At 26.9% G+C, this 27,160-nt stretch overlaps 3 protein-coding genes across 6 annotated transcripts; 2 read left to right on the top strand and 1 right to left on the bottom strand.

The window, feature by feature from the left end:
* Nucleotides 1-1,931: 1,931 nt before the first annotated feature.
* On the top strand, nucleotides 1,932-3,506 carry Bm2873 (Uncharacterized protein; the record flags this gene model as incomplete). Its single annotated transcript, XM_001895404.2, has 4 exons — nucleotides 1,932-2,147; nucleotides 2,478-2,555; nucleotides 2,678-2,826; nucleotides 3,350-3,506. 4 exons carry the CDS (start codon nucleotides 1,932-1,934, stop codon nucleotides 3,504-3,506), a joined length of 600 nt encoding a protein of 199 aa, XP_001895439.1.
* Nucleotides 3,507-7,312: 3,806 nt separating this feature from the next.
* On the bottom strand, nucleotides 7,313-13,906 carry Bm2299 (kinesin light chain (KLC), putative; the record flags this gene model as incomplete). Of its 4 annotated transcripts, XM_043081189.1 has the most annotated exons (13): nucleotides 8,408-8,617; nucleotides 9,337-9,423; nucleotides 9,754-9,862; nucleotides 10,065-10,249; nucleotides 11,318-11,524; nucleotides 11,779-11,968; nucleotides 12,147-12,286; nucleotides 12,363-12,469; nucleotides 12,711-12,804; nucleotides 13,142-13,216; nucleotides 13,335-13,481; nucleotides 13,610-13,729; nucleotides 13,814-13,906. In XM_043081189.1, the coding sequence occupies 13 exons, from the start codon at nucleotides 13,904-13,906 to the stop codon at nucleotides 8,408-8,410; spliced, it is 1,764 nt and encodes a 587-aa protein (XP_042937123.1). The 4 variants fall into 4 exon arrangements, with proteins under 4 accessions (XP_042937122.1, XP_042937123.1, XP_042937124.1 ...); XM_043081188.1 differs by lacking the exons at nucleotides 8,408-8,617; nucleotides 9,337-9,423 and adding an exon at nucleotides 7,313-7,336; XM_043081190.1 differs by lacking the exon at nucleotides 9,337-9,423.
* Nucleotides 13,907-24,374: 10,468 nt separating this feature from the next.
* Bm7797 (Uncharacterized protein) lies at nucleotides 24,375-25,292 on the top strand (the record flags this gene model as incomplete). Its single annotated transcript, XM_001896160.2, has 3 exons — nucleotides 24,375-24,436; nucleotides 24,627-24,735; nucleotides 25,227-25,292. The coding sequence occupies 3 exons, from the start codon at nucleotides 24,375-24,377 to the stop codon at nucleotides 25,290-25,292; spliced, it is 237 nt and encodes a 78-aa protein (XP_001896195.2).
* Between the last annotated feature and the right edge of the window lie 1,868 nt (nucleotides 25,293-27,160).

The following is a 27,160-nucleotide window of genomic DNA, read 5'->3' as shown; positions in this document are numbered from 1 at the left end:
TCAGTTGCAATAATTAAAATATTGTATTTGTCAGTTACAATAATTAAAATGTTGAATTTATCATTTCCAATGCTGAATTTATCAATAGCAATAATTCAGTGTTGAATTTATCAGTTGCAATAATTAAAATATTGTATTTGTCAGTTACAATAATTAAAATGTTGAATTTATCAGTTGAAATAATTCGGTGTTGAGTTTATCAGTTGCAATAATTAAAATATTGTATTTGTCAGTTACAATAATTAAAATGTTGAATTTATCAGTTGAAATAATTCGGTGTTGAGTTTATCAGTTGCAATAATTAAAATATTGTATTTGTCAGTTACAATAATTAAAATGTTGAATTTATCAGTTGAAATAATTCAGTGTTGAATTTATCAGTTGCAATAATTAAAATATTGTATTTGTCAGTTACAATAATTAAAATGTTGAATTTATCATTTCCAATGCTGAATTTATCAATTGCAATAATTCAGTGTTGAATTTATCAGTTGCAATAATTGAAATATTAAATTTATCAGTTGCAATAATTCATCAAAAGCTATCTTCTAATAATTCAATTAAAAATTAACACATTATTGTTTAAATTGTTATTTTTTTTCTTGTATATTATGCAAAATTCTTCACAATCATAATTTTCTTTTGGAAGATTTAATTTTAGCAAAACCAATTAGAAAATATAAATCAAAAAAATTTTTTAAATGTCTGATGAAAATACTATTGAAGCAATAAATTAACAAACTTCAGTATTTTTCTGCTCTTGCAAAAATATTTGCATAACACATGCCGTGATGTTTAAAAAATATCTACTTCCATATTTTATAATTTATAATTTGAAATTCTAAAAACTTTATAAACTTCATAAAGAAAAACTTAAACAAATAATGAAAAAAATTAAATAAATGCATTGAAAATTTCACTTCAGTTGACAGTTTCATTGATTTAAACTTCTTTATTTTAATTTAAATCTATATATTTATAAAATTATAAAAATAAGAAATAATAATGTGTTATAATGATGTTTAGTTTTGTTGAGCAAATCTTAACAAAAAGTAATTTCAAATTTTTTATCTAATTTCAAATTTTTATTTTAATAGAAAAAGAAAAAGTGGTTCATTATATTAACACTCTTTTATTCTATCATAATCTTGCAGTATCAGCTAAAATTTTATTGATAAATGGTTACAATTTTGATATCTTCCAGTGATAGATGCTTTTTTTAACATTATTTTTACATGATAACATTTCAAAACCGTGATATTTCATTTCTAGCTTTAAGTCAACTTGAATTAATTAATTAATTAGAGGAGAAAAAAGAAATAAAAAAGACGAACTTTTGAGTGATTTTTAACTTCATAACAGTTTAGATATGCATAAAATATGAATTTTTAATAGCTATTTTATCATAAATAAAATGTTCACAAAATAAATGATAGAGAGAGAAGTCATAGATTTAGAATATAAATGGAAGAGACTTTGTATACAAATGAATATTTATGTAAATTTAGCGAATATATTAGGCTCTAGAGTGTACTATCACAAACCAGAAACGAAAGTCTGATTGGAAGAGACTTTGAATAATATCCGATTAAATATAATTGAAAAATGGAATGTTGAAGATTGATATCTAACTTTGAGGGAGAGAGAGAGAGAGAGGGAAGAGGGAGAGAAGTAAGAAGATTATAATAATATGACATGGAACACTGGAACAAAGAGATATGATATTGCTTGAGATTTAATTATTTCAAATGTTATAGCTCATATGAGAAGAGGAGTTGCATGTATTAAAGTCATGGGCCGCATTTATTTCGGCTTCATTCTTGATTTTATTTGATTTGTACTGTTCGGTGGGAAATATGGGATATCGCGGGGTTTGTAGCGGACTTTAATTGTTTGAGATGTATTAATTTGAAATTTAACACAGAATTGTGATGTCTTCTGAAACATTGAAACTTCTACCGATTGGAGCTGAAGGAATTGTTGAAAAGATTATTCAGTTGGGTGCAACAAAATTTATACAAATTTCACAGCATGTATTGGAGAGAATGCCGGACACAGTTGACGTTGCAGATATATTTGACACAGAAGAACGAGAAAAGTTGCGCGAAAATTTACAAATTGATCTTCCAACAGAACTTTCTGTTTTTGTAAGTTCGTAGCTTTTCTTTTTGTTTTTTAATTTTTTTTTTTTGATGTTTGTTGATGAAGTTTACAATGGCAAATTTTTCTCTTTAGACATTTTTCTTCCATTGTTTTTAAAATTACTTCTTTATCCTCATTTTTTATTCCTTGCAGTTATTAGTTTTCCATTTTTACGAACTTTAATTTTTTTTTTTTAACTTTTTAATTCTGCTCTACACTATTGTCCTTATTACTTGTTGATGAAACTCAGATTGTTCGTGACGAATGCAAAGTTTCTTATTGTGGATAAAATGACTTTATAAACTCAACTACGATGAAGAATGATCAATTTTCAGTTGACCATAAGCGAATTATGGAAAAACATTGCATATTCTCAGCCTAAATTGCAGCCATTGCTTGAAAGTTTGAAAGAAGTAAGTTCTGTTAAGTGGGTATCTACGTTTGTCACTTTTAAGTTCGATAAAACGCTGTGCAGTATTCTTGAACTAGGGAGCAAGTTTAAACATTAATTCATCAACTTTTTTGATATTTTCAGATTGGATTTGATGATGAAATGAGGACCGCAATCGTAAAAGTTTGGTCAGAAAGCGGCGTGACGGTTTCAGATCAGTTGCGCAATATTTCATTTTCTGGACGTCCTAATGTTAGAGATGTCGGATGGACGCTACGTATGAGTGTAGCAAGGTAGTAATGAATCATTTTTTGAACATGTAGACCTTTTGACTTTTTTCTGCTTCTTCAGTTAACAAGATAATTAAATTGTTCGACCCAATTTAGTGTCGAATAACTCATTAGTTCATTAGTATATCATTTGAATACTATTTGAAATTCCTAAATCCCGTTAGCAGCTGTTATATTCGTGGTTTAAAATTTGTTATCCACAAAGAATGAAATATTGTTAAATAGTAATTCTTTTAGACAAGGTTTGAAACTGGGGACAAAAGAATTCATTCTAACTGATTAGTCTAGTTTTTTTTTTTTTTTTTCTGAAATGGCAATAACTGAAACAGAGTAATAATTAAGTGGTCTAGAAAATATCTGCTTACTAGCTATTTGTATTCATAACTCTCAATATACTGTGATGATATTCCAAGATACCGGATCTTTTTTAAACACAGTGATAGATAAGTCTTTATAAAGTAACCATCTTTGAAGTATGTGTTTTTTAGGGTTGTTCAGATTTATATTTATTTCCTTTTTTTCTTAGTAGCCATAATCCAGTGATGCGTGCTGCAGAAACAATTCTACAGTTTGATACAGATCGGGGTTCAAAAATTGTCGAGCTGAGCAGAGGTAAACTTGTAGAACTTTATATGATGCTGCAGGAGGTGCAAAAAAGTTTGGATGTTTTGCTTGAAAGGTAGCAAATATAATTAATTCATGTTTGTTTATCAAAGTTTCCTTCGGTTTTGTTCTTTAATTTTAATTAGGATTCTTCACCTAATGAATTAAATAAACTTGAATTTCATCGATATATTTATCTGATAAGTGGGAGATTATTTTCTTGAAATGAAATTTTGGATTTACTGTGATTTGTTTGTCTTTCTATTGTTATCGATATTACATCCATGCCATTGTTATATGTTAGTAATACTGTAATCCAAAAACGATAGCTGGAGTTATGGTAACAAAAGATTATATTACCCCTAGAACGATGAAAGTGACTTTTTTAAATGAAATTGCATTTCGAGTATTTTAAGACAAGTAAGACTGCTTTATCACAAAACAACAACAAAGGGAAACGAAAGTAATGGAAAGCATTAAAATTGCATTTGCCAACATTTAAAGGCTTTAGAGCCATTTTTTCAAAATCCAGCAAGCTTAATTAGTTGCAGCTGTACTAAAAAGTAATAAGAGTACTGTAGTGGTGGAACAATCGATTTAAATAGTTTAGTATCAATTCGAAATGTTGGCAGTTCTTGAAGTATAGCAAGTAAATACCTTTCATGTCGAAATTTTTCAAATATTTCATTAAAACGCACTTTGTTTGATTTATCATGAATAAATTAGTTGTAGAAGATTATTTCAGGCATTCGTTGGGAGACACAATCTGCAAAGCACTATAAAACAATCTGAAGAAGACACTGTTACAATAGTTACAATAGATGACAGCACTTCAATAGCAACTTAGGGATCATAGGTTCGAGTTTGAAATTTAATGCTACAAGTAAAGCAGTAATTTCACTACATAAAGGAAGTTAAACTTAGGGGAAGCTGAAGCTTTTTTTTTAAGCTAGATTCTTCACACGCTTTCATCTAAATAATTAGATGCTTTTTTATCGTAGTATAATCACAAATAGCGAGTTTTTTCTTTTCTAGCTTCAAGCGTTCTGGAATTTTATTTCAGATAACGGTTGCTATCAAAACATTTAACTGAAGGCAAAAACGACCAAATAGTTTTTAAAACGAACACATAACAGAAGGAGAAATTTGTTGCATTCTGCAGGCCTTTATAGGGAACAAAAACAAGTCTAAAAAGCAGAGTTTTTTTAGAAAAAAAAATTCTGAAGAAAAACCAATTTAGAAGAGTTCCACACTGCTTATTATAGTCATTTGGTTTCATTTAAGACACTTAAATATTTTTTGATATTGTTTACTTTAGCAGCGAATTGCATATTACAAAATTTAAATTGAAAAATTAAATTTGAGGAACTATTTCAAAAGATGAAGTTTCAGGCTTGCAACAATGCAAACTTTTGTAGTAAGCTATTTTAGTTAAAATATTCAAAAAAAAAAAAAAAAAACAATCGTTGAGGTCTTGGCATCAACGACCCCTACGTAATATATTCATAATCGAGGTATTCTGCATACGTATTTTTCATTGACAGAAAAATATAAGAGGAAAGAGTGATGGTTAAGACAATATACAACTTCTAACATCCACCGGAATAAAAAGAAAACCAGTAACAACTTTTATGATATCTAAATTTTTTATCAATTCTTGTAAACTTGGACTTCCTACTGAAATTTTTGAAGAAATTGAAAAAACTTCATTGCTTTAATGATTTCTCTAAATTCCAAGAATAGAGCAAGGAACTTTACTTTATTTTACAGTCATTTGAAGATGAAAAATGAGTCTACTAGGCGATATATAAAAATAAGATTTCCAAGAAGAATAGATTTATAATTATTGTTATTTATTACTATCAATTATTATTATTATTATTCATTATAAAGAGAAAAGGATGCAAAAGATCATATAAGAACAGAAAGTTGGATTTGAAAGATTAGAAAATTAGAAAAGAAACCTTATAGTTATATTAAAATTACAATAATTGTTATGAACATGAAAAAAAGCCTATGCAGAAATGAAAGAATGTTGAAATTATATGAGACCCCGATTTGGAATACATTATTGGAATCAATCAGCATTTAAGGCACCATGTAACGCTGTGGACCGTTGTGGCGAAGACCAAAAGAAATAAAATAGCACATCTATGATATGATCTCTTTCTTTTACGGGAATATCGTATTCAGCAAAAAAAAAAAAATAAAATAAATTTCTAGAGATAATTAAATACCGAAAAAGCTAGAATAATTTCTGATAAAGCTTGATGTATGCTAAGAAGTGTACTAGTAAAATAATGATTACATTACGGTTCCAAATACTCACATGCATCTTTCTATAAAGGACGCGCATTTGAGACTTTTTATACTCATTTAAAATTAAAAGACTAAATTTTCGTAAATACAAAAACTATATTAAACAAATTCAATTATAAAGGCTTAATGACAAGGCTTGAATCTTTTCTAAAGTAATACAAAATTAAAAGCTACTATTTTAGTGTACGTTTTAAACGAGACCTATATTAATCTATTTAAGTTTATCTTTATTTCTACATAAAGGTAAAAATCCTAATTGTGATGCTTATTTATCAGTCACTTAAATTACTTAGCTTCATTACCTCTTTTACTGAAATTTATAATACCAATGAAACATTAAAATATGTTCAACCATGTTGAAAAGCACTATCATAGAAAAAGATGGCAAATAGCAGTAAGCAAAATAAGAATAAATTTCATCTTTTTTAGTCCATAATTCGGAACATACAACTTTAGGGAAAAACTTTCAAACATCTAGAAAAATCTTGTATAATCGATTAGATAAATAATTTAGCAATAATCAAATGGAAACTATTGGAAAAAATTCGAGATTATTAAACGATTAGAAATTAATGGTCAAAAATAAAGATTTGTTCTGAAAGAAAGAGAAAGTAATATTTACAGCTTGCTGAACTGCTGTAAAAATGTAATTACAGAACGATTGAAATGATTAACAATTTCTGAAAAAAATGATAACGGTAAAAGTTTTAAGCAATAAGCTAATAAGAAATTGACGTATAATATAATATGCACTCTATATCTATAGCTTTTTTTTTTGCAGCTAAGTTAAAAATTAAGTTAAATTAAATTAAATTAAAATATATACCTTATTTCAACACGGTATATGCAAAGAATGAAAAATGAAAGAATAATAATTTAGTAAAGAGATTAAATCAACTTCATCATATTTCAATGATTGAATAATTTTGAAACTATCTTTTAAAACATGGAATTTCTTTTCATATAAATATTATAAATAACATCCAAAAACATCTTCCTTGTTCATATTTCGACAAATCGGCAAGCATAATAATGACAATGAAGCAAATTTAAAATTTCTACAAATTTAACTAAGAAAATATATACTTCATTAAAAACAAAATATTGGACAATCAGATGCCTTTTTATAGAAGAAAGTAATGAAATCAATAGTTAATTGATCTCCAAATCAAAAAAGAAAAGAAAAGAAAGGACAATCTACTTATATTACAAATCAATGCTACAAGCTTTTTTGCGCTCAAAATATGGCTATCAACGTTGAAAAAAAAAAAAAAAAAAAAAAAAAAGGAATAAAAGAATCAAGAAATATAAAATGGATTCAAATCCAAAAATAAATTTCTTCAAAAAAAAAAGAATCTTAATTCCTCAAAAAAAGAAACTCAAGTTACGGCGTACAAATAACTATTAATTTTATAAATCTGCAATCAATTTGAGGCGGACTTTTTTTTTAGCGCAAATGCAGGAATACTATATTACATGCAACACCAAATATCACTGAACTAACCACAGTATTGTTATACCGTAGGAAAGGAAAATCCAACGGCCATTATTTGAATTCACCCCCAATTCACTTTCCACGCTCTGCCAAAAACTGAAAAATTCCCTTTTCAGTATTTCATTGGTTTCGAAAATTCAAAAATTTCTATCCATAAAGTCTTTTTTCAAAAATACAGAGGAAATCAAAACTCCATAACATTTGTCATTCTTAAGCCAAAACATCCGTTTCATCATTCTGTTTTATTTATCTCTGATTGCAAAATAGCTCACAGTTGGAAGTCTAATTGACAGGTTTTTTTTTTTTTTTTTCCGATTCATTCATCCAATTTTCCAAATCTCTCAATATGAACTTTTCCCCAAAATCATTTCTTCCGAATATGGTAACTTAGATTATACCCGACTTAGCAGATAAGATGGTAGCAACATCAAAGGTCAAAGGGGACAACTGTGAGCTATGTAAAAGATTTAGCAATATATCGTATAAATAGAACAGTTAAACCACAGTTCTCTAAAATTTTATACAGAAGCCAAATTGGCAAAAATGAATCATTTAAATTCTTCGTACTGTAATTAAATATCTTATGAGCATTACAAAATTCCCTACAAATAAAGGAATATCAACTTCAGATTTCTCTACAAACATAGGAATATCACACTTCAGAGAAATTGAAAATATACATAAAAACAAATCGGCATACATTCATTTACATTTTTATAAAAAGCCTAATAAAATCAGCGACGAAATTGGGACTTACGAAAATCAACTAAAGAAATAGTGAAAATAGTGGATGCAACTTTAATACTATTGAAATTCTAAAGTAGTGAAATGAAAGTAATGGCATGAGAAAAGGAAAAATAGTTAAGCTAAAAAGAACTAAAAAGAAAAAACACTTTTTTAGAGAAATCAAAGTTTAAAACTTGGGTACAAAAATGAACAATGCTGTAGTATTTGAAATAAGCCAGCTCTATATTACTGCAATTTTTCCATCAAAATCCATAAAAAGCAAATAACCACCACAAAAAAAAAAAGTAGTAAATAATAAAAAATAAAAATTCACAAAAAATGACGAAAAAAACGAAACAACAAATTAGCATTTAGCAATACAAACCGAAGGAAAAGAAGATCCAGGTAATGATTAAGAATTTTTTTTCTTTTTTCTCAATATTAAGTTTGTGGTGGTTGTTGTTGTTGCTGTTGTAGACCAAGTGCATTGAATAAACGTGATTTTAAACCAGATGATGATTGTGATTGAGTCATACCACGATGTATTTGTGAAGCAGTAGCAGTAGTAGTAGTAGGTGACATTAACGAATCATCCGCATATGTACTAGTAGCTGTTAATGCTGACTGATGACCAGACACAGGCGGTTCATGCTGCAAATAATCAAAAACTATACACTACATTCACTTGAACAAACAATCATTAAGTTTTCTTTTTTTCCTTCTATGAAGAAAAAAGAAACTTGCAACAAGATAAAACCAAATAGAGAGAAAGAAAAAAAAAAAAACATTAACAACACAACAATCAACAAAAATAAGAAATATTACGATTGATATGCTCGATTTCTCTTACTACTATTCCACAAAAATAGTAGTAACTGCAAATTTTGAAGAATAAAGAACGATGACAGAAATGAGCATGATAGGAGAATCTTTCAAATGTACCCGAGTACAGGACAACACCACGAAACAAAATTTATGCATGCAAGAGGTGAAAATTTGAAAAAGGAAGCAACTTACAGAAATCGTAAATTTACAGACCCCTTTCGTTATCAAAAGGAAAAATTGCATATATATACTAAGGTTGTAACGTCAAGAATGAAGCAGGAAGTACATCCTTTTCTACACTACCAGAATTTCGAGCATGAGAAAAAAGCGTTATAAGGATTTGGTATCAATTTGAAGTGTTGTCGACTGTACTTTACTACCACCAGTACAGAGTAATAAATTGCTCAAATCAGAGTTTTCTAAATTAACTCCACTTTTTTGCAATATTATGGTACTGAACACCAAAACACAAAAAACATCAAATGCGACAAAAGCTTGTGCATATCATAAGACAATATTTATAAACACAAGCGGTTTGAACAAACCTCAACACCTTCATGAGGTGGTGATAAATCAGTTGTATGTTCGGCAATCAAGCGAGCTACTTTCGCTTGATGAGCTGCATCCAAGCACTACAAAGCTTGACAAACAATGCCCATTTTTAAATCGCATTTCAAAGAGTTAAAATTTCAACCGAGAAAGGTAAAAGTTGCTAAGATGAAGATAAAAATGAGATAACTTAAAATTGTTAAAGCTATCGTCAACAATCCCACAGTCAGCTGATGCATAAAATTTCTACAACAAGGTTTAAAATATGAAGAATAATTGAAATGCAATTTGTCACAGCAACTAAACGCTTCTAAATAATCCAACAATCAAAATAAAACTAATAATATTACCTGTTCTCAGTTAATGTTTGAACTCTCTTTAGGAAATGAAACTAAAAATAAACAATAGCTTACCTGCTTCTTTGCTCGCAATGCAGCATCTTCAAGAGTTTCCGCTGCTTCGTACTTCCCTTGACGTCTGTACAATGCTCCAAGATTCTTTAACGTGGTGGTTACTGTTGGACTACAAGAAAATCTATAGGTTCTGAATTTGAAAAAAAAATAAACAAGTAATCGAAAATAAGCAATGCCACAATATTTTTAAATCATAATTTGCAAAACAAGATGAACTTTTTGGATAAAAAACATACTTCATCTGTTTCCCACGAAAAAAAACATAAAGAATGGAAGTGATAAGCTCAAGACTTCAATACTTCACAAATCACCTGTCAACTTTTGCAGCTTTGTGCCAACCACCATATTCTTGATACGAGCTTGTATCACCTCCTTTATGTTTATTCTCTTCACGATCTTCAGCAATTTGCCAAATTGGCTTATTGTCATCCGCTACTTTCCCAAATTCACGTTCATGAGCACGAGTTAAGATCTGTTTGTAGAGGATTTCAGCATCCTGAAAATTCACTGAATTGAAAATTATCATCAGAAGAAACATGACCAAAAGTTTTAAGTAAAGATATCACTGAAGAAAGATAAAGACTGATCCCAAATATACAAAAACTTTAAACTGGAAGGCAAAATATAAACAAATTTGTGTGATATTCTATATTCAAGATGTATGTTTATCTACTATAAAAATACATATTGCCAGCACACTACAATGTGCCGATTGTAAAAAATATACCATCAGTATTAAAGAACGACTTAATATGTTATGCAAATTTTAATCAACTAAAAAATAACTCTGTAGTTGTTCGCAACGAGAAAGAATTTAACTATTAATTCCATTTAGCATGAATGCTTCAAAATATTAAGACTATGATGAATACAAGGTATTGCAATGAATAACGTGAATCTGATATATAATAAGCAGAAGAAAAGGCAAAAAGAAAACAGCAACGAGTTCTATGTTTTTGTGAAGAGAAAAAATGAAGGAAACATTAAGTTACATTTTCAGAATATGAAATATATAAGTTTTGAAGGTGAGTGGTAGAAAATTAAATTTCGCTGATAACAGCAATTTAAAAAATTACTTTAAAAAAAGGAAAAAAAAAACTAGAAGAAGCATTAAGGCTATTGATAACCATATACTCGGATAAATAAGTACAAAATTTTTTTCAAATTTCTAGAGACTAAATCAGGAGCAACTGGATTCTTTCATTCTAACATGTTTTCTACACAGAAAAAAAGAGAAAAGCTAGCAAAATGACAAAGTATAGACACATTGATTCCAAGAATGAATGATTAGTCCAAAAAATAAACATATCTAATCATAAACATATTAATATGTAATCAGTTAACGATAAATAAATTTACCTTAAGCAATGAAGATGTGAATTCAGTAAGATTAATGATAAAGTTGTGATAAAGTTTTAACACTACTATCAGCAAAACAACGTAGACATTACTTCTGCGAGCAAAATTTCTTCATCACTAATACTAATGATAACCGCAAAAAAAAGCGGTATGCATTTACCCCATAAACTTATATCACTTCAAATATAATTTGAAAAGGAGATACCTTATATTTCCCTTGCTTCAAATAAGCTGATGAAAGGTTGTTTTTCGTTTTTGCTACATTCGGATCATCGGGACCTAATTTTGTTTCATAGATTTCGAGTGCACGTTTGTAAAACTTTTCGACTTCATCATATTTACCCTGGTTTTGACAAAGCAAAGCAAGATTATTTAATTGCTTAGCAACATCTGGATGATCGGCGCCCAGCACCTAAAAAAAGTATTCGTAATGGACAATTACCAGTACTTCTAAAAGGTACATTTATAGCTTAATAATAGCAAAATGAACTTAAATACTTAAATGCTTAAATAACAAATGACACTTAAATGATGTCGTCCTTCATCACTGAATAATTTACTAGCCACATCCTGGCATTTCGCAAAAAGGTTCTACATTTATGATGAAATCTTAGATTTTTTCGAAAAAAAAAAAAAAAAATTTGAAATCCCAATTACAAAACGAACATTTTCTCGGATTTCCAAAGCTCTCTTACAAAGTGGTTCTGCATCCTTATATTTACCCCGTTTCCCATATAACACTGCCAGATTATTGAGTGTTGCCGCAACAGCGGGATGATTTTCACCAAGACATTTTTCACGTATATGTAATGCTTCGTTTAATAAGTTAGCTGCTTCCTTATACTTGTTTTGATCACTAAAAAAGAAAAATATTGATATTTCTCATGATATCTTTTGCGAAATAATCTAAGTCAATCTGGGAAAACAATTCAAACGTTTTTATTTCACAAATAACTTTAATGGAAATAACTATTTTAACCAAAACCATATTAATAGTCAATAACATCGTGTCTTTTGCTAATTAAAAGAATTACCGGTAAACAAGAGCTAGAATATTAAGCATAGTTGCGACATCTGGATGATCGTGCCCACTAGTCTTCTCTAAATCTTCCAGAGCTTGCTTACAAAGAGGTACTGCTACTTCATACCGTCCTTGTGATGCATATTGTATTACCTATAAAATTATTAGCAAATCAATAGCTCAATGATCATTTCGAAAAACTGTTGGAATTAATTTAAAAAATATCTACCAAATTGTGCAGAGTTCGAAGACGAGCTGGAATTTCATAGCCAGCAGATGCACTTGCTGCCATCGAATGAGCAGGTGTGGGATGTGCAAATTGCCCAGACATGTGTCCTATAACTCAACTTATTCTATCGCTGTTCTATTCATTAACTAAATTATAACAGTACAGCTTATAAACAATAGTAATAAAATGTATAACTGGAAATCAGATTAAGACATAATTTTAGTAAGTTTCTAATGCATACAGAGTATAACTAAGTATTCATAAGGAATGTGTGAAAAAATAATGATAAAGCTTGATAACTAAATGGATTGATTAGTAACGAAAGCAAATAACAAAAATGTGCATTACCACTTATTTCCTCGTCTTCTTCTGGACCAAAACCTAAATCCTGAAGAGTGTTGTCATTACGATTGTCGTTCTGATCCATGGTTTTGTCATTTTCCTGAATTCATCTAACAATTTAGATTATATTTTTAACATTAAACACAGATTCAAGGATTTTCTAACTAAGAAACATTTTAAAAGCAAAATTTTGCTAAATGCTTAACATTGTGCAGTTTTTAAAATTTCCAATTCCTTGCATTACTGAATACCGCATTATCAGCAAAATTACTTATCAACTTGATTTCTTAGCTATTTATCTAAAGAAATAATTGCTTACAAACGACTATTATATTAACAGATTTTTATATATCGAACATATAACATGCTTTTCTAATACTTATTTATAGAAGACTCAATATTGCTGCGTAAATTATAAGAAACCAAAATGCAGTAACCTGTTGGTCATCATATTTCTTGATCGAATTCATATATTCTAAGTGCTTTTTTTCCTCTTCCAATTGTGCTACTTGCTGTAATTTAATTATTGTTAAAAATTTGCCAGAGAAAAGCTCAAAAATTAGAAAAAATCGTAAAAAAGGAATTTTTTTTTTTTCGTCCTTTAATATCAATTAATATCAGTCAACAAACCTGTCCAGTGGCTTGCAGCTTTTGCTGCGTTGAATTTAATTCATCTCGAAGCCATGCATTCTCTTGACAAAGTCTTCGTACTTGCGCTTTCAACTTCTGTTTCTCGGCTTCTACTGTCTGTAGATGACCAGCTAATGCCATCATAACCTAAATTATTTTTAATAAAATTAAACCCGAACTTTTACTGACTTACTCTGCTGATAGATATAAAAAATAAAAAAGAAAAATATTATTTTTTGTTAAAAAAAAAGAAAAAAAAAAAACTAAATTCTAACCTGAGCTTCTTCGATGCCTAAGCGTAACATTTCCAAATTTCTGTCCACAATATGTGTCTTTTCCTCAATAAGTGCCGATTCATCAGCATGCAATCCTTGAATACTACTCACCAATGTACCCTGTAATGCTAACTATTGTTTAGAAAAGTAAACGAATTCTAAGATCGCTTTTTCAGAAAATCATCGGAATATTTGTCTATTTACCTTGATCGATTCATGCTCATCCTTCAGTGCTTCCAAACCCTGTAAAACTGTACGTGTACTTTGTAAGATCTCTTCCTGTGATAATGCTGTCATTCTGCCGATATCCTCTATTTTTTTCCTAAAAATATCATAACCAAATTAAAAAAAAAAATTTTTTTTTTTAAATCTTTGAAGATATTTTTCAAATTGTAAAGAAGGTGAAAAATGTTCAAAAACGTCGCTATTTATAAAATCTGTGGTCATGGATACCTCAACAAAAGGAGATGATGCAATCAATGCGTAAAGTGAATGAGAAAACCTATTAAAGAGGTAGACACACGACATCACTTAAAATGTTTGTTAGGTATGTGTGTGACAGAGAAATGGAAAAAAATCGAAACGAGTATGTCATTTTGTTGGTGACAGATGAAAAATACGCACAGTAACCCTTCATCCTTCTCCTTTTCGCATCAGCTAAAGTATTCATACTTCCACCGCAAATGTCTCTATTCCCACTTTTTTCACCTACACTAAACTCAAAGAATATGCCTAATGGAGTAAAAGTAATGGAAGAAAAAAATAATAAAACTGAAGAAGTCGCACCTGGGAGATCGAAATATCATATAGAATGTTGCACATAAATATAAGATGCATATAAATGTTGCTGGTTTAATCAAAAAACCAAACTTGTGGTCAAAAGAGAGAGAGAGAGAAAAAGGAAAAGCACGATGGATGTAAGTGAATCAATGAATGTTTGGAATGCCAATGTTTAAGGCAATCAATTTAGTGAAAGCAAATAAGCCTAGGACAAAACTGTTCATGCCTGCCCAACAATTTTCTCCCTAGAGAATTCAATAATAGAAAGAAGGAAAGGGGGTTTGTTTATTATACATTTGCTCCAAAGACAAATCAAACTAAGATAAACACTATCTAGAAATAAAAATTGAAGAATAAATTTAACAAATCTAATCACTCATAAAAAAACAATTAGAACAGATGGAAGTGACATCAGAATCTAATTCTCACAAAATGTCAACGAATTCTCTTCATTCCAACATTATCCACAACTCTAATGCCTACCGATAGACAATAGAAAGTTAATTTTGAAAAAAAAAAAAACAGAATGTGGAAATTAAAGGGAATGCATAATGTAAAATAAAATGCATAGTGTCAAGGACACATTTTACAATAGAAAACAGCATCTGTCCATTCATTTGAACTTAAACTTCTCAAATTATTTCATCCTTGAATAAGTTTAATAAATAAAAGTAGTAATGGAGAGAAAAAAAAATCAAAATACCAATTTCAAAAAAAAAAAAAAAAATGTGTATATATATCATTTATTTATTATTAAAGAATATACTTTCATGTTTTTCAATTTTTTTTCTTCTTTCTACATTTTCATTCAAACCGAATATCTAACAAGAAGTGTTAAGTATAAAAATGTTAACATTTCAAAGTAGAAATTTACAATATTAAAATTTAGATACATATTTTACACCAACATTCAACTGGAACTGAATTTAAATGCCATCAAAATGTCATCATAAACTGTAATATCTCAGAGTTATGTGGCATACATTAACAATGCAACATGCAATAAAGAGATCTCAGTGTAAATTTACAAATGTAATTTTGTATAAATTATTTTTTTAATTTTCGGAATTTTTTTATCTGAAATTCTGATATCTGAAATTTTTAAAAATTTTTAATTGCCCTTCATTTTTCTTCTTTCAATCTATAATTTATTTAAAACTTACAATCGATAAGCATTCAATGTGGACATATTTGTTGAAGATTAAAAATATTGAATTGCTCCAAAATTACTTCCAAATGTGATAGTAAAATAAAGTAATGAAACAGTGGAAAGAAGATGAAATTGTGACGATTTGTCGATATAGAAATATTCCTGAAATTTTAAAAAAATAAAAATTTCATATAACAATGTTGAAATTATTTAAATAAATAAATAAATGTATAAATAATGTAATGAAATGAATATGATAACTGATAATAGATGATAAATGGATGAAATGATAACATTGTTTACTAAAATAAATTTGATTTATTCGGAAGCTATTAGCATATTATGAGAAATTATGAAGAGGAAGCTGAAATTATATTTGATTAAGATTAAAGCAAAAATCTTGTTGAACATGAAATACAGCTATTTGAATAACTTTTTCTTCTTTTTCTGGGAAGGAGAAAATTGGAGGATGATAGTAATATTCAGATAGCAATTTTTGATAAAAAAAATTTTGGAAAATATTAAATCTATTAGAAAGCACTTTCGATATTATTAATGAATACTGAACAATAATAATTCTTTTTTCTATGGGAAACTGATAAAGTAAAGAAATGATGTTGCTTTAATATAACTCAAAATGTATGATAATTAATCTGCAATTTTTAATTTATACAAAGGAAGGAGAGAGAGAGAGAGAGAGAGAGAGAGAGAGGAGGTTAATCTTTATTTAGAGCTGAATTATAAATTCATTGTTACCATTCGCTTTTCAATATTATTGTTAAAAGGATATGATAATTAGAAATAATCGCAGATATTATTGATAAAAAAAAAAAAAAAAAAAAAGAAGTGAAATTTATTAGACTGAATAGTGACAATAATAAATTACATAAATATTTAGGAAAAGTAATAGATAAAAGTGAAATTGAATTTAAAATTCTCAAATGAATGCTTTATAGCTTCAACAATTATATGTCATTTCGGTTATTGAACATTTTGTTTGTTTCAAATTAAGTACCTATATTATATTTCTCAAAAAAAAAAGAAAAAAAAAAGTAGATACATTAATTTGTAGTAGACAAAATAAGAGAATATAAAAGAATAAAATAGCTATCATTTGAAAGAAAAGCGCATTTTAAATACGATCTATCAGTTGATATTCTCAAGAGTGATAAAAAAAAAAAGATGAAAATGTGAAGGCAATAATTTGTCTTTCTATTTTCTTCCTTAACAAGTTAGCATTTGCAAAATTTTTTTTTTTTAGTCCAATAAATATTTCAATTTCATCAATGATGAAATTGTTCAAAAAGTTATATCAAATTTGTATAAAATAAAGGTTGAAATGATAATTATTATCTTTCAATTATTTTCAATATACTACAATTAAAAAAAAAACTCTTTAAATTCACATAATTCATATAAGAATTTAGCTTTGAAATCTCAATAAAAAAGTTATTTAAAAAAAAAAAAATGATAGTAAATAACTGAAATAAAAAGTAAAAAATAAAAATAAAAAAATCAGGAAATGATGGAATAAGAGAGGATGTGATATATTAGACAATGTTGTGAATAACAGCAATCAGTTAAGTAAATAAACTAATGATATTTAACAATCCCATAAGCAACTAATATTTTTTTTTCAAATATATTTCTAAATTTGTTTTTCTTTTCGTTTTTTTTTTAAAGAAAAAAGACTTTTTATTGAAAATTTTCAATTAAATGCTTGATATTAAAATTTTATGAGCGTAGATAATTAAATACAATAATTGCTTTCTTTTTTTTTAAGAAAAAAAAAGAATATAAAAGAAATTAACAATAATGAAAAATTAGCTTTTTTTTTGTTTTTTTTTTTTAAATTATTTTGTAAAATAAAAGCATTTCCTATCATTCAATTATTTCACAAACAATCTAATCTTCTTCGTCTATTTATATTTTATTTATTTATTTTTTTTATTCTTTAAGTTTCTTCTCTAAAAAAAGAAAAAAAAAGAATTTTAAACTTATATCATAAATGATTAAATATAATTCATAGAGAATAAAATACATTTTTGAGATAAATCACTTCATAAAATACCCATCTAAATCAGAATTATTCATAAGTTATATTTTATTAATTAATTGCATCTATTATATGAATTAAAATTTTGCAAAATAAATTTAAAATGCAAAAATTGAAATGAATTGAAAAAAAAAAAAAGACGAAATTGTTACTTATTCCAAAGAGAAATCATTTCATTATTTATTGCACTGCTAGCAATAACATCAGCAAGAAGCTGCAATATCTAACATCAAGATATCATTTTCAAAGTCATGAGGTGTGTGTATGTGTATGTATATGTGTGTATGCATGGTGTATGTGCATGTGTGTGTGTGTGTGTATGTATGTGTGTGTTGTGTATGTGTGCATGTGTATATGTGTATGTGATGTTTATGTGTATGTGCATGTGTGTGCATATTTGTGTGTGTGTTATGTGTATGTTTGCGCATTTGTGTGTGTGTCCTAAAGACGAAAAAAAAACATTTTTTTTTGGATTATATTTAAATTCAGTGCAGTCAGTCCATCCAAATTCCATCTATGTTTTTTTTTTTTTTTTTTTTTAAGAAAAAATCAATTTTCATTTCTAAGCATACATACATTCATCGTTATATAAAAATATTTATTCTTATTGAAATATTATTATTTCAATTTTGTTATGTAAATAAAATTTTCAATTCTTTTTTTTTTATTTAAATTTGAAATTTATTTATTCATTGAAATGATTCATTTGAATAATATGAAATAAAAATTTAGTGAGCGAAGAATTCTTCATTCAATGATTGCATTTTGTTTTTGTTTTCAACTAAATTATTTTAATAATTAAATAGTAGATGAACAATTGTAAACATTTTTTTTTTAAAGTTGTCTTATTTATTAAAATTTGAACTGTTATTTACACTTATTAACTGAAATTTAATTAACTTAAGGAAAGGAAAAAAAAATTAATAATATTAAAAGTGTCTCCTGATGAAGTAAATTATTACAAATGTAATTTTTTTTTAAAAAAATGATACAAAAATGGTTAATTTGAAGAGGAAAATTACTAATTAATAATGCAAAATTATTAGTTAGTATGATTGAGAAATATACTAGCAAATGTATATTAATTAAAATTTTAATCTTATCCTTATGTTATCATTGATATTTTGATGCTAAAAGTTTTAATTAACAAAGCAAAAAAAAAATTTTTTTTATCAATTCTTTTCAAATAATTGAGTGAATTTTACAGATCTGTGATCTACTGAAATGAGATGAGATGACAAAAATTATGATAGGGTTAGGTTTTTTCTTTTTTTTTTTTTGATTACTCAAAATCTTTTTTTTTTTAATATTCAAAATCCTCCTTCTTTTTTTTTTTGCAAAACTCTAAAATTAAAAATTATTAAACAAATGGAATTTGAATAATTAAAAACAAAAAAAAAAAAAAGGATTCAAATGAAAATTTTTTTCCAACATAATCAATTTATCATTTACAAATATCAATGAAATTTGTTAGTTATTTTTTGATTAAGCAAATAAATTTTTATCAACTTTTTGAATTAATTTTGTAAGTCAAAAAAAATAGATATTCAACATTCATGGTAAGTGAATATATCAAAATTTAGCATTTTTGATTATAAAAAAAATAAAAGTTTCGTTTTTCTTTTTCTTTTTTTTTTAAATTGGAAGATTCCTAAGATTTAAATTGTTTAGTATTGATTTTTTTTTTCCATTTAAGCTATTCCCATTTTTCTTTCTTTTCTTTTTCTTTTCCTTTTCGTTGTTTGAAATATCTTAAAATTAGAATGGAAAAAAAAATGCCCATGTATATTTTTTTTTTAAAGTCTCATCAATTAAATAAAATGCAAAATGCGATATTATCCTTCGAGAAAAAATAATGAAAAAAAAAAAAGTGGACTACTATCTGTCTAATTAATTACAGTGTTACTAGTTGAATAAATGTCATCTCATTTCATTATTTTACAATTTAATTAGAACAATATGGTTGTTGTTGTTTAAATAAATGAAAATAATACAATCATTACTTTTTGCGCCACAGAAATTCAAATGCGCCATTGTGTATGTGCAGAAATATTGAAAAAGTAAGAAAAAAATTACAGAATATGATTATTATGAATATATAGTTCATTTGAATCTTTTTTTTTTTGTTTTAATTATTCAAATTCCATTTGTTTAATAATTTTTAATTTTAGAGTTTTGCAAAAAAAAAAAAGAAGGAGGATTTTGAATATTAAAAAAAAAAAGATTTTGAGTAATCAAAAAAAAAAAAGAAAAAACCTAACCCTATCATAATTTTTGTCATCTCATCTCATTTCAGTAGATCACAGATCTGTAAAATTCACTCAATTATTTGAAAAGAATTGATAAAAAAAAATTTTTTTTTTTGCTTTGTTAATTAAAACTTTTAGCATCAAAATATCAATGATAACATAAGGATAAGATTAAAATTTTAATTAATATACATTTGCTAGTATATTTCTCAATCATACTAACTAATAATTTTTGCATTATTAATTAGTAATTTTCCTCTTCAAATTAACCAATTTTTGTATCATTTTTTTAAAAAAAATTACATTTGTAATAATTTACTTCATCAGGAGACACTTTTAATATTATTAATTTTTTTTTCCTTTCCTTAAGTTAATTAAATTTCAGTTAATAAGTGTAAATAACAGTTCAAATTTTAATAAATAAGACAACTTTAAAAAAAAAATGTTTACAATTGTTCATCTACTATTTAATTATTAAAATAATTTAGTTGAAAACAAAAACAAAATGCAATCATTGAATGAAGAATTCTTCGCTCACTAAATTTTTATTTCATATTATTCAAATGAATCATTTCAATGAATAAATAAATTTCAAATTTAAATAAAAAAAAAAGGAATTGAAAATTTTATTTACATAACAAAATTGAAATAATAATATTTCAATAAGAATAAATATTTTTATATAACGATGAATGTATGTATGCTTAGAAATGAAAATTGATTTTTTCTTAAAAAAAAAAAAAAAAAAAAAACATAGATGGAATTTGGATGGACTGACTGCACTGAATTTAAATATAATCCAAAAAAAATGTTTTTTTTTTCGTCTTTAGGACACACACACAAATGCGCAAACATACACATAACACACACACAAATATGCACACACATGCACATACACATAAACATCACATACACATATACACATGCACACATACACAACACACACATACATACACACACACACACACATGCACATACACCATGCATACACACATATACATACACATACACACACCTCATGACTTTGAAAATGATATCTTGATGTTAGATATTGCAGCTTCTTGCTGATGTTATTGCTAGCAGTGCAATAAATAATGAAATGATTTCTCTTTGGAATAAGTAACAATTTCGTCTTTTTTTTTTTTTCAATTCATTTCAATTTTTGCATTTTAAATTTATTTTGCAAATTTTAATTCATATAATAGATGCAATTAATTAATAAAATATAACTTATGAATAATTCTGATTTAGATGGGTATTTTATGAAGTGATTTATCTCAAAAATGTATTTTATTCTCTATGAATTATATTTAATCATTTATGATATAAGTTTAAAATTCTTTTTTTTTCTTTTTTTTAGAGAAGAAACTTAAAGAATAAAAAAAATAAATAAATAAAATATAAATAGACGAAGAAGATTAGATTGTTTGTGAAATAATTGAATGATAGGAAATGCTTTTATTTTACAAAATAATTTAAAAAAAAAAACAAAAAAAAAGCTAATTTTTCATTATTGTTAATTTCTTTTATATTCTTTTTTTTTTTTAAAAAAAAGAAAGCAATTATTGTATTTAATTATCTACGCTCATAAAATTTTAATATCAAGCATTTAATTGAAAATTTTCAATAAAAAGTCTTTTTTTTTTAAAAAAAAACGAAAAGAAAAACAATTTAGAAATATATTTGAAAAAAAAATATTAGTTGCTTATGGGATTGTTAAATATCATTAGTTTATTTACTTAACTGATTGCTGTTATTCACAACATTGTCTAATATATCACATCCTCTCTTATTCCATCATTTCCTGATTTTTTTATTTTATTTTTTACTTTTTATTTCAGTTATTTACTATCATTTTTTTTTTTTTAAATAACTTTTTTATTGAGATTTCAAAGCTAAATTCTTATATGAATTATGTGAATTTAAAGAGTTTTTTTTTTAATTGTAGTATATTGAAAATAATTGAAAGATAATAATTATCATTTCAACCTTTATTTTATACAAATTTGATATAACTTTTTGAACAATTTCATCATTGATGAAATTGAAATATTTATTGGACTAAAAAAAAAAATTTTGCAAATGCTAACTTGTTAAGGAAGAAAATAGAAAGACAAATTATTGCCTTCACATTTTCATCTTTTTTTTTTTTATCACTCTTGAGAATATCAACTGATAGATCGTATTTAAAATGCGCTTTTCTTTCAAATGATAGCTATTTTATTCTTTTATATTCTCTTATTTTGTCTACTACAAATTAATGTATCTACTTTTTTTTTTCTTTTTTTTTTTGAGAAATATAATATAGGTACTTAATTTGAAACAAACAAAATGTTCAATAACTGAAATGACATATAATTGTTGAAGCTATAAAGCATTCATTTGAGAATTTTAAATTCAATTTCACTTTTATCTATTACTTTTCCTAAATATTTATGTAATTTATTATTGTCACTATTCAGTCTAATAAATTTCACTTCGTTTTTTTTTTTTTTTTTTTTATCAATAATATCTGCGATTATTTCTAATTATCATATCCTTTTAACAATAATATTGAAAAGCGAATGGTAACAATGAATTTATAATTCAGCTCTAAATAAAGATTAACCTCCTCCCTCTCTCTCTCTCTCTTTAGTTTTATCCTCTACGCCTATTTGTTTTTATTTTACATTATGCATTTCCTTTAATTTCCACATTCTATTTTTTTTTTTCAAAATTAACTTTCTATTGTCTAGGCATTAGAGTTGTGGATAATGTTGGAATGAAGAGAATTCGTTGACATTTATGTGAGAATTAGATTCTGATGTCACTTCCATCTGTTCTAATTGTTTTTTTATGAGTGATCAGATTTGTTAAATTTATTCTTCAATTTTTCATTCTAGATAGTGTTTATCATAGTTTGATTTGTCTTTGAAGCAAATGTATAATAAACAAACCCCCTTTCCTTCTTTCTATTATTGAATTCTCTAGGGAGAAAATTGTTGGGCAGGCATAAACAGATTTGTCCTAGGCTTATTTGCTTTCACTAAATTGATTGGCCTTAAACATTGGCATTCCGAACATTCATTGATTCACTTACATCCATCGTGCTTTTCCTTTTTTTCTCTCTCTCTCTTTTGACCACAAGTTTGGTTTATTGATTAAACCAGCAACATTTATATGCATCTTATTTTTATATGTAACATTCTATATAATATATCTATCTCCCAGGCGCGACTTCTTCAGTTTTATTAATATTTTTCTTCCAATACTTTAAATATTAAAATTAATTTTAGTCACAAATCCAAATGGGGTTACTACAGAAATTTCGACAGATTTTAAAAGTTTTAATAAATTATGTATTAAAAAGGTTTTAATTTTAATTAATTCTGTTTCGGTTAAAATCTGCCAATGCTGGAAAAATGTAATTCATTTTAAAATAAACATTTATGATTACTTTTATTTGCATTAAACTTGATCTGCTGACATTCTATTTACTATTTTTGACATTTTATGCTAACTTTGGACTTTAAAAGTTAACTTTAAAGCAAACTTTCATTGCAGAAATTAATTAAATCTGCAATTATAATTGATTTCAAATATTTTTTAAATATTAAAATTAATTTTAGTCACAAATCAGATTGGGTTACTACAGAAATTTCGACAGATTTTAAAAGTTTTAATAAAATAAATACTAAAAATGTTTTAATTTTGTTTAATTCTGTTTCAAATAAAATCTGCCAATGCTGGAAAAATATAATTCATTTAAAAATAAACATTTACTGAACTTAATTGATTACTTTTATTTGCATTAAACTTGATCTGCTGACATTTTATGTTACTATTTTTGACATTATATGTCAACTTTAAAGCAAACTTTCATTGCGGAAATTAATTAAATCTGCAATTATAATTGATTTCAAATATTTTTTAAATATTAAAATTATTTTTAGTCACAAATCCAGACAGGGTTACCTAAGAAATTTCGACAGATATTAAAAGTTATAATAAATTAAATGTTAAAAACATTTTAATTCTTACTAATTTTATTTTTACTAAAAAGGGTGAAAAGTTATATCCTGTTTAGCTAGTAAATCAAAAAGTCTTTTTGTAAACAGCTCCTATAACTGCACTGTTTTTGGTCAATACAGTACCTGGTGGATGCCATAATGATAAAAAAAATTTTGACGACGATGAGAAATACAAGGTATAGAACATGAATGAATTGCTAAAAAATCTTTTTAAATTGTGAAAAAATCAGAAGTGGTAATTTGTACGTAACCTTTATTTGTCTATTCATTCCTAAGAAAATCAATAAAAATCTGCATTAGTTAATAGAAATAATTGAGAGAAGAAAAAGAAAGTTTATGTAGAAGAACGATAATATACATAGTACAAAGATGTTAGGTCGAGATGTAGTAGAGACCAAAGAAATATTCGAAGATGGAACAGTCTCCATATATTAGATGAAAAAAAAAAAAAAAAAATCTTCATGAGCGCGAAAGGATAAAGACTCTCGAGCGCGAAAGATTGCAGAGAAATACTATTATTATGAATGTTCATTTTCGTCACTACTTTCTTTTCTTTTTGTTGCGTCAGAATTATCAGGGAAAGTATGGGGTATTTAATGATTAGCATAAATAGAATTATGTGTAGGTAAATTAAAATATGTAAACCAGTGTTTTTTTATCATGTGTTCTTTTACCATAAGTAAATAATGGTTACGTATAAGTAAATAATAGTTACGTAATAGTTACGGTCTTTGTACTTAGTGAATATTTGATAAGTTTGCTAATTTTATAGAATTGCGGCTCCCATGGAGGATCAAGAAATCGAAGTGCTTTTCGAATACCTTAAAAGGGAGCCGGAGATGTACCGGATTTTGCAAAGGTTCGTGAGCAGGACTGTTCAGGTAATTTTCACTTTGTCTTTCTCTTTCTTTAAAGTTTGTTCCACCCGCTGTATGGTCTTTTATCACGTGTTTTTTGCATGAATTTAAAGATGGCAGCGAATTTTATAGTCTTTCGTTGTATTTTGCTTGCATAATGTCTGCAAATTTCATGCAGGCATTTCTGATTTACTGCTGTTTATTTATGTGCTGCTGTAAGGGCATATCATCAACTCAAACACTAAAGTGAGTCATGCCAGCATTAACGCTTGCATTTTTTTTCTAAATCATTCATTGCAACACTGCTTATAACCATAGACTGCGTGTAAAATAAGCTAAAAGCGTCAAAAAATTTGTCGTCTTTTATTTTACCAATATGCACGCACGCACAAAACCAATATGAATGAATGTGCCACGTTTATTTTGATTACAGTAAAGCTTATTGCAGAGATGAATGAGTGGGTGCAGTACATTTTCCTTCAGCCAAATGTTCATATGATTTTTTTTAGCTATAGGCGCTGCAACTGGCAATGCTGGAGTACCGATGGAATGCTGCTGCTGCCGCTGCTATATTATGGTAATTAGTTATCTCGTATCGATCGATGACTTTCCTCTGTACATTATGGGATGACTAATTTTGTCTACTTACACGATATACCCAAATGATTAATAAAGAATGTAAGGGTGAAATCCAAAAATGATGTTAGAATAAACGAATTTGAGGCGTATTTTGCATGGGCATTTTGTACTGCCATCAGGGCTGCACAGTGATACGTACACACAATGCGCTAAGATTTTTGAGAATCCAAGGAGAGAAATGAAAGTCTGTGAGCTACTAGCAAATAAAATAAAAAAAAAAAAGAGCTAAAACTCCACAGATTTAATTAATACTCTTTTCTGCAATTGCTGGGATAATTGTTGGTTTCTGCGTTGTTATTCATCGAGTAAAATCCTTTTTTTGTATTTCTATTAAGGATTTGATAATAAAAAATTTCAAAATTTCATTGTTACATAGTGAAACAACAGGATTTCTCTTCTATTTTTTCTTAAGAGATTTTTCAATCTAAGTGATGTATAGTAGATGATTCTAATGAACAGTTTAGTTTTAGTTTATACAACTTTTTCGAATGTGAGGGAGGCTAAAACTATTCCTGAAGAATTATTAAAGAATAAAGAAATTAGCTATATATATATATATATATGTTTCTGAAGAAAGAAAAAATATATTACCTAAAGTGAATTCTCTTTATCTATAAAAAGGTGAAATTAATAGTAGTTGTGAAGTAATAGCAATTATGAAAAGCAGAAGCGATCAAATTGATTAAAATTATTGAAAAAGTTGAGCAATGCATTCTTATGATCAGCCCAGCTATTGTAATAATACCTATAGAAGAAACAAATCATACTAATTGGTGAGTAATAGTATGTTGTTACACAAGTGAATTGATGTTGGAGTAGGTGTAGCCAATAAAAGCATGCCAATAAATACAAAAGATAATGAATAAAGTTACGAAAAAGTTAAAAATAAAAGCATGCAATAAATACAAAAGAAAAAACGCCTTAATAATAAATTATGTAAGTAAGTTCACAAAATACATGCATGTTAATAAAACTAGCAAGAAACGCATGCAAAAACATTGTTAATAAAAAAACATCAAATAATATAAAGTTACAAAAAGCACGCAGTTAATAAAATTAACCGAAAAATGCATGCAAAAACAAAGTTAATAAAAAACGAGTGAGAACAACGAAAAAAATAAATGCATGCAATAAATACAAAAAAAAAAAGTGTAAACCTTAATAACAAATGGTGTAAGTTATTGTTAATAATACCTATAGAAGAAATAAATCATACTAAATGGTGTAAGCTATTGTAATAATACCTATAGAAGAAATAAATCATACTAATTGGTGAGTAATATAGTATGTTGTTACAGAAGTGAATAATGTTGGGGTGGGCGTAGCCAAGTGATAAGGCAGCGGTCTTCGGTGTCGCTGTGCTAGGGTTCGAATCCTTCTATCCAATCCGTATATTAACGGTGGTGGCGTAAAGTGATTCTCTAATGTCAACGTTATTTAATAATACATATATAAAATATATTAACATTTATAAGTAGAATGGAAAAGTTTGTATGGAAAGTAGTAAATTAATAACGCTGGTGCAATAAAAATCTTAAGAGGTCATGGTATTGTAAGGAAGCGTCCATCCAGGTGTGTACGTTGAAGGGGAGGGGGCGGGGGGAGAAAGAGGGGTTAGGGATACCTGGTGATGGGTCTGGCTTGCATATATGAGGTTGTTGATAATATAAGGTGTAGGTGAGTCTTTAGTGCTCGGGTATTATGGCAAAATTGAGGTTAGCATAGGTGAGTATCTGTGAGTGATAATGGTTGTAGCATTTGAGCTGATATTGTCATGAAGAAGGAATATCAGCAACATAGATAATAATAA

The sequence above is a fragment of the Brugia malayi genome (assembly GCF_000002995.4).
Source record: "Brugia malayi strain FR3 genome assembly, contig: Bm_v4_Chr4_scaffold_001, whole genome shotgun sequence".
In the NCBI taxonomy this organism is placed as follows: domain Eukaryota; kingdom Metazoa; phylum Nematoda; class Chromadorea; order Rhabditida; family Onchocercidae; genus Brugia; species Brugia malayi.
This window is presented reverse-complemented; position numbering and strand designations above follow the sequence as displayed.